Genomic DNA, 13,870 nt, shown 5'->3' with positions numbered 1-13,870 from the left:
TATGAATACTGTGTTGCTGGTGTTCTTCTTCCATTCTATGATATAGAAGCAATACTACTTGAACTTCATAGTAGTAGGTGGTAGCTAGCTTAGCTTTGAGCCAGACTGCTTCTCTATTCCTTATTACAAACAGCAGCAATTTAAAGCAATCTCAAACTTCAAGCCTCTGACTTTCCTACAGACAGGATTTGGACTACATAAACATGAGCATAATACTGCTGGTCTATTGCCCTTCCTTCAGGTATCTGGCTGGAACCAAAAGATCTTAAACCACTCTGTGACCACCATATGATGCAGCTGGCAGACAATCTTCCTATTTGTCTACCATATTTTAAGCTGGTGTTTGGAAAAAGATATCCAGGAACAGCTAATTCCCCCAACAAAAAGTAAGAGGCTAACGAAGCTGGTTTTTCTTGCTGTACCCCAGTGTTCCAGCATACCAAAGAAGGGCTTCTTTTACATGGGAAGTAAAGGGATTAAAATGCTGAATGTAGGAAGCAGTAGAACGTTCCACTATCTCATGGAGGAACTGCTATATAGAAAATATACTAGTAGAATAAGAAAACCTCAGTAATTGTGCATTTGTGCGATAATTGAGGTCCTCACTCTTATCAGAACACACTTCCAACTCCAGTGGCAGTTAGAATTCAAGCCACTGAGCCCAACCTCTTATGCAATATAACTAAGCCGAAAGATCAACAATGAAGTATCCAAAGAGTTTTCAAAGCTGTCGGAGCCACAAGACCCCAGGAGTAAAGCTAGAAACCTGATGTAAGAAAATATATAGGAACAGCTATAGTGCCAGCACAGAAGTTCTGCCTCAACAGCTGCTTCTGCCCTCTCCTCTCTGGTGCTAAAAGGGTCCACCAAGAAGAAAGGAAAATGAGCCAGAACTTTAGTCCAGAATGGATGTTGACATCTAGACTGAAGAGACAGTCTAGCTAGTTCCCCATTTCCAAACATGTAGGGCATTGTCATAGAAGGAGCATGTTGCCAGGAGGCTGGTTTCTCTTTGGGCTTTGAACAGTTCAGTTTCGTTGTGCGCTTTGGTATTTGAACCATTCCCACCAGGACCTGGTCTTTGAAAGTCAAAGTTTCCTTCCACTTGGGCTGGCAAGGCAGGGGTTTGATCTTCATCTAACAACACATCAAAGGTGGCAGTGGGAGATTCATAAACTATCTTCAGGTTCTGGACTTCAAGATCCACTCTTGTTGCTCCTTCATCTACATGAACCACTGGCATCTCTGTAGACAGTACCAAGGGATCCTTCAGGGTAAGCCTTGACCAATCAGCTCCATAAGCCAAGGAATTATGCAAGACATAGGATGAAAGAACAGGGCATCTCTCTTTGTTCGCTACTGATGAGTTGAAAAGAAAAGAATCGTAGCTTGTAAGACCAGACTCAGTGGGGCATTCACATCTACTTTAAAGAGCAGCCATTTTAAAACTCACATATCAGTTTTCTATAGTGCTGAAAGCAGCTTACAGCCTGTCTTAAGTACTGTAGCAAATATCTTTTTCCCCACAGCCACTGTAACAGGATTTAAGCGCCTGTTCCTTTTAGTTGGGAAGAGACAGGAGAGCAGATTAACAGCAATTACATAATCTCTCCAAGTACGAACACAAACGATGCTGTGCCCAATTATTTCTGTACAGCTGTATACACAAGTTAATCTCAAGCATCCCAAATGTGAACACTACAGTAATAAAAGCTAGGTACCTATCAGGACCTGTATGCTCTAGGTCAGGGATGGGGAACGTCCGGGCCGGGGCCAAAGACATTTTCAGTGGCCCTCGGGAGCTCCAGGGCCCAGCCGCGGAGGCACAGTGCGGCCCTCCCTGAGGGTGTTCCTGGGGCCTCGGCGCCCTTTGGACCTCTTGTCGAGTATTGGTCCGTGAGAGGAGAGGGAGGGACGCTTCCCCCAAGGCTGCCCCCTACAGTCGCAGCATGCAGGAATGCCGCGGCACACTAAGCTCCTCTTGCCGCCTTTCAAGCGGCGGGGGGGGGGGGGGGAGGCAGGTGGCTCCCGGCAGCGGAACATGAGCGCGGGAGCCGATCGGGCTTGGAGGGCTTTTTCTGGACTTGGGGTGGGAGGGTGTGGAGGCTGGGGCCTGGTCGCGCAGGGCTGTGTGTGCTGCCGTGTGTGTGTTTGGGAGGTGGGTAGCCTGGGGCCCAATTGTGTAGGGCCAGCGTGTGCAGCTGTGTGTGTGTGGAAGGCTTTTCTCTCTTCCTCTTTTTCCGTCACTCTTTCTCCCCCTCTCTCCTTTGTCTCTTTCTTTGTCTGTCTCCTTCCGTCCTTTTCTCCCCCTCCATTTCTGTTTTCCTTCCTTCCTTCCCTGAGGATCGGCTGCGGGCTGCGCCCCCCCTGGTGCTTCGTTTGCTTGGGGCCCACCGCGGGCTGCCCTCCCGCCTGGGAGGGGGGAGCGGGGATGCCCTCCAGGCCTTCTCTGCGTGGCTTCCCCTGTGGTTGCCAACCTCCAGGTGGTGGCTGGAGACCTGGCAACCCTAGCCTCCCCCGCGCCGGGAGATCTACACTTGGTTATGGCCCCCGAATGATGTTATAAATGAGCAAATGGCCCTTGGCAGGAAAAAGGTTCCCCACCCCTGCTCTAGGTCATTAGCAGCCAGGTGCAAAAAAGGATGGGAGACAATTCTAGCACCCAATGCAAAATTTGCTCCTTAGATAAAGATACTAACAGGCTGCCATGTTTATGCATCTTTTTTTTCTTCACAGCCCCAATTACACAATGTCACATTCCCACACTAGGTCTGTGTATCTCACATGTGTGTTTGCCTGCATGTAAATGCCTGTTTCCTCTCAGTAACCAGTGCCTTGGGGTATGGTGGTAAGGCTGCCTCTAAGCAAGCGCAAAGGGCAGAGCTTCCAATTACCTTAGCTCTCCCCATGGCTGCATGTCCTTAGCGTGTAAGAGCAATCTTAGCACGTGGGTGGGATTTTAGGCACAGTCTGCTTTTCTTAAACAGGAAAGAGGTATGCAATTAAAAGGCTGAGATTGTAAGACACCTGGCAATACAGACTCTGTGATTAAGCCTCAAATGTATAGCACCAATTGTTATGTTTCTCTTGATGCATTACTCAAGCATTTAAGAATGTTGGTAGTCAAAGTACATACATGTTTCATGCATACTGTTGTACCAGCTGAGGATGGCTGTATAAAACACAAGTGGCTTCAGGGACCAGCTCCTCAAAGCTACTCTTGAGCCCTCCACACTCACTCCAAGAAAAACCCACTCACCCATAGCGCCTTGGCAATCGAGGATCTTGAAGCCATTGTGCATACAGGCTGCCAGCAGTAAGTGCTCCCTCGTTGGGTGCCATTTCAGCCGCCACACTCCACCCTGCACATGGGTGTCTGCCAATGGCTGCTTCATATTTCGGGTGTCCCACAGGAGAAAATGTTCATCATAGCTGGAAAAACACCCAACAGGTCTTAAATATGTAGTTTCTCAGATAGTATGCACTTCCTAGTTAAATCTTTCAATAGACAAGGCCACCCAATAAGGTATAGTCAAGCTAGAACTTTTTTGCTTGTTTTTCTTATCTCTAGTAGTGTTCCATCCCTGGGATTGCTACAGGCTGCTATCGAAAATGTGCACAAGCAACCATCACCCTACCCACATCTCCATCACTGGATGAGACTGAGTACAGCAGACAGTAGGGCAGAGAAACTCACCTTCCTGTAGCCAGCAGATTCTCCCGGAGTGGATGGCACTGAATACTGCATACCCCCATTGAATGCCTGCAATGGAATGGGAGCCAAAGTTGGGGTCACAAAGGCTATTAAGACTGTGAATATCATCAGGTCCTACGGATATGAAATCACTCAGTGTCCAATCATTCTCGGCCACTGAGAAGGAGGCAACCTTTGCAATACATCCTCATCTAGTAGGCTACTGCTTACCTCTCACTTGTGAAAACAGGAGCCTTTGGACTACCACGGGAATCCCAGCCCTTTAGTTTGGAATCGTCTCCACCTGAAAAAGAAAAACCCAAAACAAGACTGGTAATGCTGCCGCTTTCAGCTATACATGACTGCATCTAGGATATTCTTCCTTTGCAGTACCCAGGGAACACACAGCATCCGCTACATAGAAATTACTAACACCACACCAATAATTCAAAAGCAATACCACATAGTAGAACATTCACAGTCAGATGAAGAAGAGGTGTGGGGGGATGACATACACCTAGATTTCAGGCACACAGATACAGGGGAGATCTCTACCAACACAGCACCACAACAGAAAAAGCCCTTTCCTAGAAGCCACCCACCTTCTCTCAGGCAGTGGGGACATACTGAACAGGACCTTCATTAAGAATCTTAGCAGCTGGGCAGGTGGCCCTTCAGGTACCCTGGTGCTAGACAGTTCAAGATTTTAACAAAGCAAGAACTTCAACTGTGGACACTAACAAACTGGAAGCCTATGAAGTTCTTTCTGTATTTCCAATAATCTCTGATCAGCAGTTTCACTGGTGCATTACAGTCCAACAGCAATTTTTTGACTATCTTCAAAGGCAGCTCTGAGGGCAGCAGGTGACTGCCAATTCAAACCTTTGCTGCTGGTGCTTGCAAAATTGTCAAAGAAAATCAACCCTAATTCATGACAGCAAGCTTTCATAGGGAACAAAACACCACAGTTCTCCAGCTATCTGCCCAAGCAATCTGAAACTGTGCTTTAGAAGGTCAATTTCCAGAAGCAAAATACGAAGCACAGAGGGCAAGTGTCATTTGTCTTATGGAGATGAAGTTGATCTCTCCCCACCCCGGGTCTAAGGAAAGAGATACATGGAATGGTGGCTAAAGCTGATATTAAGGCTAAAAACTAACCCATGTCATTAGAATCACAATTCATTTATTTTAGGTGCCTCCACAGCCATTCCTATGGCAACCAAAAATGACTGTCTGGGGTCCAGGGTTGAGTGCCTATATCAAGAAGGCGCTAAGGTAAAAAGGAGTCAGACAGAAAGCCAAAGTATCCCCGAACTGCTGGGCCCCAGAAGCAGAAACGAGTGGACTCCTCCCTCGCTGCAGAAGAGAGGAATGGCAGAGGGGAGCATCATATAGTGGTAGGAACCCCCAGCAAAGGGATATCCAAATACTCAGAGGGGGAAGGACATTCCCATGCAAAGAGGTGTGAGAAAACAACTTTTCCTAAGAGGACATTTCACTTTTACTTGACTGACGATGAGCTTCTGTACCAACATGAAGATTAAAGAAATGCCTTTAAAAATAGCAGTGAGTGGGGTGGAGATGAGAAGCTGAGACATATTATCTCAACCTTCCTGCAATTCAAGGTGGCTTACCAAATCAAGAATTACAGAGCCTGTATCAATAGGACCTAGACCTCTTGGGCACTTCCTCAAGATGCCACAGTCTATGCTTAGTGGTTTAAATACTGTCAGGCACATGTTCAGGCTACCCCAGTGGTAGTCCCACATGACTGTCCCTGGGACAGAGGCCACTACCATGAAAATGAGAAGGCAGAGTTACCAATATTTACTGCAAAAGCAAATTTCTGCCATTCACTGACCTGAGTAGACAACATGTGTGTTCCAGTAATCAAATGCAGCAATCCAGGCCTCAAAGTCATGCGCCTTCCACTGTTCCAGAATGTGCACAGAAGGGGAAGTTTCACCAACAGACAGCAAGCTCAGCCTTCCTTTGGAATCACTGCTGACCAACTGCAGGGAGTGTCCCCTTTAAGAGGAAGTACAAAACAGCAAGGATAAATTGGTGGTCCTTAGTGAAATGGGAAAACTTCCAATATAGCCATGAGTATGACTGTCCATTTTTGGTCTTTCCCACCATCCATGCTCAAGAAATGCAGCAATTTATTGTACTGGAGATGTAACACTTTTAAACAATGACGTGTCAGATAACAGACTTTTAGTGTGCCAGACTAGGGCTGGGTAGACCTCTATTCTAATCCCCGTTCATCCCACTAGATGACTTTCAGCCAAACGCAATCTCTCAGCCTAGCCTACTTCATAGGGTGTGTGTAAGGATAAAGGTGGGGAGAACCAAGTATGCCTCCCTGAGCTCCTTCAAGTAAGGGTGGAATACAAATGTGATATTCAGATTCACGTTTATTGCATATGGACAAAGGCCGCTAAAAGAACTGATAAAAACCAAATAACAATCATTGACAAAAGTTACATTTTGGTAACAAATTAAAACTCACGAAGTATCTCTCTCTAACCCGCCAGAACTTATCAAAATACTAGGCACTGATATAGAATGTTGTTAAAAAAATTAACATCAAATGAACAGCAGTACCACTCCAGATTTGCTGTGAAATACAATTAGAAAAACCCTAATAATTAGGTCTCAAGGCCAAACATTGAACAGCTGCCCAAATAATAAATGTGATATTTACAGCCACTATCAGTGGCCATCAGTAGCAAGAACACGAAGTACAGAAATGTGACCATGACCATCTACACTGCAAACCATATGCTGCAAACAGCCATGCCTTTCAACCATTTCTGCCATCTTCCAAGACATTTATAGCTCAGTCGTTCAAGTCAGTAATGTAAGGGAAAAGTGAATACATATGGGAAAATTCCTGACTACTGCAAAAACTCTACAACAGAAATTTCAGCTTGGTGAAGTATTATAATAAAACCCCTGCTGGATCAGACCAAAGATCTTTCTATAGCAGCATTCTGTTTCCCACAATGGCTAAACAAATGCAAGTGCATTTCTTCAGCTCTTGGAATAGGGAGTGCTAGAGAACGTTTATCCCCACCAACCAACCAAGTCTTCCATCTGCTGGCTTCTGCTCACCCCTGCTTTCGTCCCATGGACCAGTCCAGAGACAAAGCGAGGCATTCATCTCCTAGGTGAACGCTGCACAATGGTTCCAGCCCGCAGCTCTTCTTCTACTAGAGATAAAAGGAAGCTGATCAAAGTTGAACAGACCTAAAGAGGAGCATGTGATTCAACACCAGTTCTAGAACCCAGCTGGACACCTCTGCAGATGCAGTTTCTTTAGGCAAAGCGAGCACATTTCAGACAAGCAAGAAACAGAGTGATTTTCAGTACCTGTAACAGAGGGTGTTCTCTCCAACCTTGGGGTTAGGAATTCACACACCCCGCCTTAAGTTCATGAAGGATGCCACAGTTGTTACACAAGAATTTTCTGGTAATCTATTCTCCAACTGTGTTCATATTTCTATGACTGCATTCAGACATCGTAATAAATAATGCTTTGTGCAACCAACTCTACCTAGTCTACAAGACAATCAATAAACCCCAGTTTGTGAATAAACTTCTGTGTATCTGCTTCTTGCCTCCTCTCCATTTCTTGGCAAGGAGGACAGCCTCCCAATTTTACTGCCTCTGTGGCCAGGAAGTTACAGAGGGTGAGGCTACTCAAAATGTTTGTGAATTTAGCCATTACAACAAACCACAATCAGTACAAGTGGGATTTAAAAAAAAAAAACAGATACAAACATTAGATGTGAAGTTAATGGCAGAATACCCTCCTGGAAGTCTGTTTCACTTGCTAAAAGCTATATAAAAAGTTTGTTTGGTTCATTGTGAGGTCTGGATGCAGCCCATTTCCTTCCTTGTTTCTCCCACCAATCAACATTTGACTGCTCTGTTTTCCTCAAGGACATTGTTCTCAAAATCTGAAGTGCAACAATTAGATAGGCAGAATTATGTCCCACCTACTTGTGAAGGAACTGCTTTGCCCATCTCCATCTCTGGTCACCTACCTCACTTCCTGTCAGGCAACAAAGTTCCACTGCTCCCTTGGCATTTGCAATGGCCAGCAAGGGATGTCCTGCAACAGGAACATGGGACCTTGAAAAGGAATCAACAAGAAGCATTTTATCTGATGTCCAATGGAATGGTCACCACACCAAGCCTTTCTTTAAGAAGGAAGTGCAAAAGGGGATCCTTTTAATTCACTTGAACCATTTCAATTGTAGTTTCCAATATCTGTAACCATCCTAAAGACAGTAAATATTTCGCTGATCTACACTTGAAAACCCTGTCACCACATACTATTTTGTAAATTACAATGCAGATTCAAATTAGAAACAGGCAGTTCAATTTGCACAGTCTATCATGCTTAGCTTCACAACAATGCTATAAGGCTGGCAAATATCAGTTTTACAGATTGGGGCAGGAGCAGGGTTCTTTGACCAAGGCCATACAACATCTATGGAAGAGGTGAACCCAGATCCAACAGTGGTCTCCATCACACATATACAAAGCAGCAACATCTTTAGGGTTAAGGTTGGTGAAAACGTATTCAGTGTCCGCTGCGGAATGCTGCCATCCCCCTCCCAACAAAATAATCATCAGATGCTAATGACTTAATGATGAGCAAGAGAACCACTAAGAAGTTCTCATCTGGGCCTCTACTGCTACCATTTAATATCCAGCACAGCAGCTGTTTCTAGCCTCTGGATCTCAGTCAGTGGTGCAAAAATCTGTTCTTCAAAGTGATACAGGTAAAGGCGACCCAGCCGGACATGGGGCTTGTTGCTTTCATCAGGGTTCTGTGGAAGGAAGCAGAACAGAAACTTGCTTCTTGTAGCACCTTTTGCCCAACCGTGCTCATCAACTTGCTATTTTTGAATCAGAAGACAAAGGAGATCACAAAGGAGATCAGAGATTCTCAGCTAAATGAACCCATAATTGAGGACAAAGGCCACAGTCACATCCCCTGCAGAGAACAGGTCACCACATCCTTCTTCAGAGTTGTTTAAGGAACAACAAGAGGAACCTTCCACCTTTCAATGGATCAAAGCCAGAGAGCCAGGGCTCATAATGCCACAATGTGCCCTCAGTCATCCAGCTGACTTATTCTTTAGCACAAAAACAGTTTACTGCCAAGTGAAATATTGCCAATCAGCAAAAAATGTACCAACCCAGCAAAAAACAACAACAACTTTGTATCACTATGGGTGTTCAATACACTTCTCATGCATTAATTCAGTAATTCTTACAATAACTGTGCAAAGTAGATCAGTTGTTCTATCCACCCACTACACCCTATGTATTGTAGAGATAGAAGTACAGAAGCTGAGAGAATAGTGGCTCGTCTAAGGGCAACCAGTGAATTCTTTCCCCAAGCAAAATTTTGAATGACAAACTTCGTACTACGAGCCCTGCACTTGACTTCATTTTGCATTTAACTTGGAACCTAGTGCCCCATTTAGGGGGGGGGATAAGGGGTGAAAGAACCAAGTTATAAATGGAGAAAAAGTCCATCTCAATATTCAACATGTTACATCTGAAGCACCAAAACACTAATCCTAAAAACCAGCCTCATAACTTGAATCCAATGCTGTCTTGAAACCATCACAGATTTTTGCCTGCACAGGCTGTTCCGCTCACCTTGCCATCAGGTTTCTTCAGCTGGTAGGTGCCGCAAGCCAGGATGTTTTGCCAGCCTTCCACAGGGCACCACTCCACAGCATCAGCACTATATTCAGTGTCTACTACTTGCAAAGTCTGCATTTTGCACTGCAAAGCCATGTCAAAGAACGCTCATCCTTGTCTGGAAGAAAAGGAAGGAGACGCAGAAAACAAATCAGTGAGCTTGACATTCTGAATTCACATGGAGGATTTGAGGCTAAGAAGCCAAGTCCAATCCCCAAGGATCATTAAGTACCACCGTCTATGTTGTATTAACTGATCTGGCACAGTTACAAGTTTGTAGCTTCAGCTTCACAATTACCAATGTGGACTGAAATCCTTTCTTAATGCGTAATCTTGTCACCTGTTTACAGTCCAATTCTCCACTCACAAGGTGCCTTTTAACCTATATATACCTATAACATGGCTTGCCCATAACACAGGAAAGACACCAATCAGAGTTCCTCCTCTCAGACCCCCCATGAAGAACAGCTACTACACACACATACACACACCTTAAGGTCAACCTGCCAAACGCACATTACCCTCACTGTAACAGAAGATACATCTGTGAACGGTTCATCTCATAGCCCTGTCATACTGCCCACAGCCCATCTCCAAAGAGGAGTGGAGTTTAAATAAAAATTCCTTTCCTAAGCCCTCCATCATTCTGACAGATGAGCCATACACAATCATAGAGTAGTCTATATACACACAACCATATAATAGTATAGAGGTCTATATTCAAACCCACGTTCCCCTTATCCTCATATACACCCACAGTTTCTCTAGTGGCCTGGGATCTTTAAAGGTCCTCTTCTTTAACACTCCACCACTACACAAAAGTTTCACCCCATTTATTATCAATAAATTCTCTGTCTCTCTCTGGGGATTTTAAAGCCTTCCCATGACCTTACCACACCCACCGACAGTCCGTCTTGGGGAATCAGAAGCCCCCCCCCCCCAATCAACCCACACATTTCCCTAAAATAAAGACAACTTCAGGCTTTGCAACTTCTGGGCAACTTGCTTGTAGTGTAGTGGAGAACTACAATCAATACTCACAAGCCCACTACCAACTCCAGGCAAACACAAACCACCACGACAAAACCTCACACACACCCAACCATAGTTCATACCCCAAAGAGGGGTGGGACTTTCCCACCTCACAGACACACTATGTACATTTGTATATATGACGGTGGAGGTTTGAACCCCCATACCCATTTTCTCCCCCTCCCATACCCATTTTCTCTTTCCCCCCATACCCATTTTCTCTTTCCCCCCCATACCCATTTCCCCCATACCCATTTCCGCCCCCCATACCCATTTTCTCTTTCCCCCCATACCCATTTTCTCCTTCCCCCCCATACCCATTTTCTCCCTGCTTAACCGAGCAGTGTGGGGCTACGCTAACAGAAGGCAGCCCCCCACCCCCGGAAAGCGACCCATGTCCAGCCTTGTCTTCCCCTCCGCCTCTCATGAGGCATCCCAGCCGCTTTCGCCGGCGGGGAGGCGAAGCCAGCCCCGGCCCCGTGAACGCCACACACCCGTCCGCTCTTCCGAAGGGCGTGAAGGAGGAGGCCGGGCCGTGACGCGCCTCCGCCTTGCCGGCCCCGGCCTAAGCCGACCTGAGGCGCCCGCCTTTCCCCCTCGCTCCTTCCTTCCTTCCGCCGGGAAGGCGGCCATCGCGGAGCCGGTTTGCTTTCCGCCTTGTCCCACGCACAAGCGCCGACCGGGGGAAGAAACCCCGCGAGGCAGCCCCCGCCCCCGGCACCGCGGCGCTTGTTCCATCCGGGCCTTCCTCCGAGAAGCGCGGCCACAATCCTGTGCGCGCGTCCCGGGGAGTAGGCCATCTTGAATACAGCCCAACCGCTGAATTACAGTTGCTATTCAAACTGAAGTCAACGCGTTTACCTGGGCTGAATAAAGACCTTGCATTCATGGCCCATGACCAATGCTGATTTCTCCACACCCATCTCTCCCCTGGACATGACAGACTCTTCTGCACACCACACCTCATCCCATCACGCCTGCTATTCACATGGACATACTGTTAACATTTACATACTAATGCTGGTCTGAATTCACTCTCCTCTACTTAAAGACAGATGGATTCACATTCTAGCTGTATCTGAAGAAGTGAGCTGTGGCTCACGAAAGCTCATCCCCGGCCAGAAAATATTTTTGTTAGTCTTTAAGGTGCTACTGGACTCTTGTCCTTTTCTACTACTGCAGACAGACTAACACGGCTACCCACTGAGAAAATATTCTTGTTAGTCTTTAAGGTGCTACTGGACTCTTGCCCTTTTCTACTGTTGAATACATCAGATATGGACTGGTGATGGGGCGTCCCCCTTCTCCGCCTGTCCCATTTCCCCCTCATAATCACCATCAAGGTGGGTTAGGCTGCGTGACTAGTAAGGGGCATGGATGGGGTGCCAACCTCCAGGTGGTGGCTGGAGATCTCCCTCTATTACAACTGATCTCCAGCCCATAGAGATCAGTTCACCCAGGGCCGGATTTAGGTTTGATGAGGCCCTAAGCTATTGAAGGTCATGGGGCCCTCCATATGTCCAGCTGTCCTTTGTCAACAACAAATTGTCGCTGTTTTTTGTGTCGAATATATGCTATATGATAATTCACAGTAGGAAGCCGTGTTAGTCTGTCTGCAATAGTAGAAAAGGGCAAGAGTCCAGTAGCACCTTAAAGACTAACAAAAATATTTTCTGGCAGGGTATGAGCTTTCGTGAGCCACAGCTCACTTCTTCAGAAGTGGTATCTGAAGAAGCGAGCTGTGGCTCACGAAAGCTCATACCCTACCAGAAAATATTTTTGTTAGTCTTTAAGGTGCTACTGGACTCTTGCCCTTTTCTACATATGCTATATGGTAATTTATGGACCTAATAGGTATCTAAAGCCATTTGCACATAACAAAATATGTATTTGTTTCCCTTTAAAAAATTTTGGGGGGGGCCAAGAGAGTGAGGCCCTAAGCTATAGCTTGTTTAGCTTATAAGTAAATCCGGCACGGAGTTCACCTGGAGAAAATGGTTGTTTTGGCAACTGGACTTTACGGCATTGGAGTCCCTCCACCCTAGGCTTGACAGGCCCCCCTTCGCAACCGGCAGGAGGTTTTTGGGGCGGAGCCTGAGGAGGGCGGGGTTTGGGGAAGGGAGGGGCTTCAGGGTCATAGAGTCCAATTGCTAAAGTGGCCATTTTCTCCAGGGGAACTGATTCTCTGTCGCCTGAAGATCAGTTGTAATAGCAGATCTCCAGCCGCCACCTGGAGGTTGGCAACCATACTCCACCCCGTCTCCAGGCATTTCCCAACCTGGAGCTGGCAACCCTAGGCATGGATGAGGGTTTAAAACCGTCTCCCCGTCAAAAACCCAGCCTGCCCTCTTTGCATTGTATTATAAGAGGTGTTCTGATCCTAAAAATCAGGCTGTTATACTGGTAAAAAGCAAGGCCAAGTATTTCAGTCGCTTGTAGACCTGCTGAGAGCCGTGCAAAGACAGTCCGTTTTTGACACGGTCGTGTTATGGGTTATTTACACAGTGTACAATTTTAGATGGCCAGATGCATTATGTGTGGCGTGGAAATTGTTTTGATTGGGTGCCCAAAGCTACATTGGTTTTAAAAGAGATGTCTGAAATAGGAGCTTCAGCCAATAGCAGTGCTCTGATACCTATAACACCTTTGGTCCTGTTCACATTTTACAGCTTTGAGGGTATACGTTTAAAACAACATCTTCACATGTACATATATAAGAAGGCAAATATGGGGAGGAAATATTAATTTAAAAGAATTCATGGTGAAATTACATACCAAGGAAGCAATCACACCCAGAAAAATAACATGCCGCTGTGCAGGTATATTCATGCTCTTAACAGTTTGCCAAGCAGTTACTTCAATAAATGTAAGTTGGCACTGCAAACAACTACACAAAATAACTATTTTACTACTGGCCAAACCTGCTGATTGAGAGGTATAGGTGCAAATGCATCCCAAAGGCTACTTTTGGTGGCTTCGCATACTTCTACAAACCATACCCAGTGTGCACTTAGGAATTTTTATTTAAACTCCTCTCTGGAGATGGGCTGTGGGCAGTATGACAGGGCTATGAGATGCATAAAGCAAGGATAACATGCCTTAAAAAGGTAAAGGTCCCCTGTGCAAGCACCAGGTCATTCCTGACCCATGGGGTAATGTTACATCCCAACGTTTCCAAGGCAGACTTTGTGGGGTAGTTTGCCAGTGCCTTCCCCAGTCATCTTCCCTTTACCCCCAGCAAGCTGGGTACTCATTTCACCGAGCCGGCTACCTGAAACCGACTTCCATCGGGATCGAACTCCAGTCGTAAGCAGAGCTTTTGACTGCAATACTACAGCTTAACACTGTGCCACGGGGCATGCCTTAGGCATGGACATTTAAAATGATGGGGTTCAATGGGAAACATGTGGTTTG

General features: G+C 46.1%; 1 protein-coding gene across 1 annotated transcript; it reads right to left on the bottom strand.

Annotated features, from left to right (window-relative positions):
- Window positions 1-924: 924 nt before the first annotated feature.
- DPH7 (diphthamide biosynthesis 7) lies at window positions 925-9,726 on the bottom strand. Its single transcript, XM_056860400.1, has 10 exons — window positions 9,678-9,726; window positions 9,380-9,542; window positions 8,408-8,538; window positions 7,747-7,834; window positions 6,812-6,906; window positions 5,556-5,722; window positions 3,926-3,998; window positions 3,698-3,763; window positions 3,260-3,432; window positions 925-1,359 (listed from the first exon to the last, which is right to left on the bottom strand). The coding sequence occupies exons 2-10, from the start codon at window positions 9,518-9,520 to the stop codon at window positions 938-940; spliced, it is 1,356 nt and encodes a 451-aa protein (XP_056716378.1). The 5' UTR covers window positions 9,521-9,542; window positions 9,678-9,726; the 3' UTR covers window positions 925-937.
- Between the last annotated feature and the right edge of the window lie 4,144 nt (window positions 9,727-13,870).

The sequence above is a fragment of the Euleptes europaea genome, chromosome 14 (genome assembly GCF_029931775.1).
Source record: "Euleptes europaea isolate rEulEur1 chromosome 14, rEulEur1.hap1, whole genome shotgun sequence".
In the NCBI taxonomy this organism is placed as follows: Eukaryota; Metazoa; Chordata; class Lepidosauria; order Squamata; family Sphaerodactylidae; genus Euleptes; species Euleptes europaea.
This window is presented reverse-complemented; position numbering and strand designations above follow the sequence as displayed.

What these genes read in the sequence shown, in the direction of transcription:
- DPH7 (XM_056860400.1), bottom strand. Translation starts at nt 9,520, where the DNA reads ATGGCTTTGCAGTGCAAAATGCAGACTTTGCAAGTAGTAGACACTGAA. An exon ending in TCCATGGGACGAAAGCAGGG is followed by an intron (nt 5,723 to 6,811) that starts GTGAGCAGAAGC and finishes TTCCTCTTAAAG; the next exon opens with GGGACACTCCCTGCAGTTGG. An exon ending in CACACATGTTGTCTACTCAG is followed by an intron (nt 3,999 to 5,555) that starts GTCAGTGAATGG and finishes TTTCTTTTTCAG; the next exon opens with GTGGAGACGATTCCAAACTA.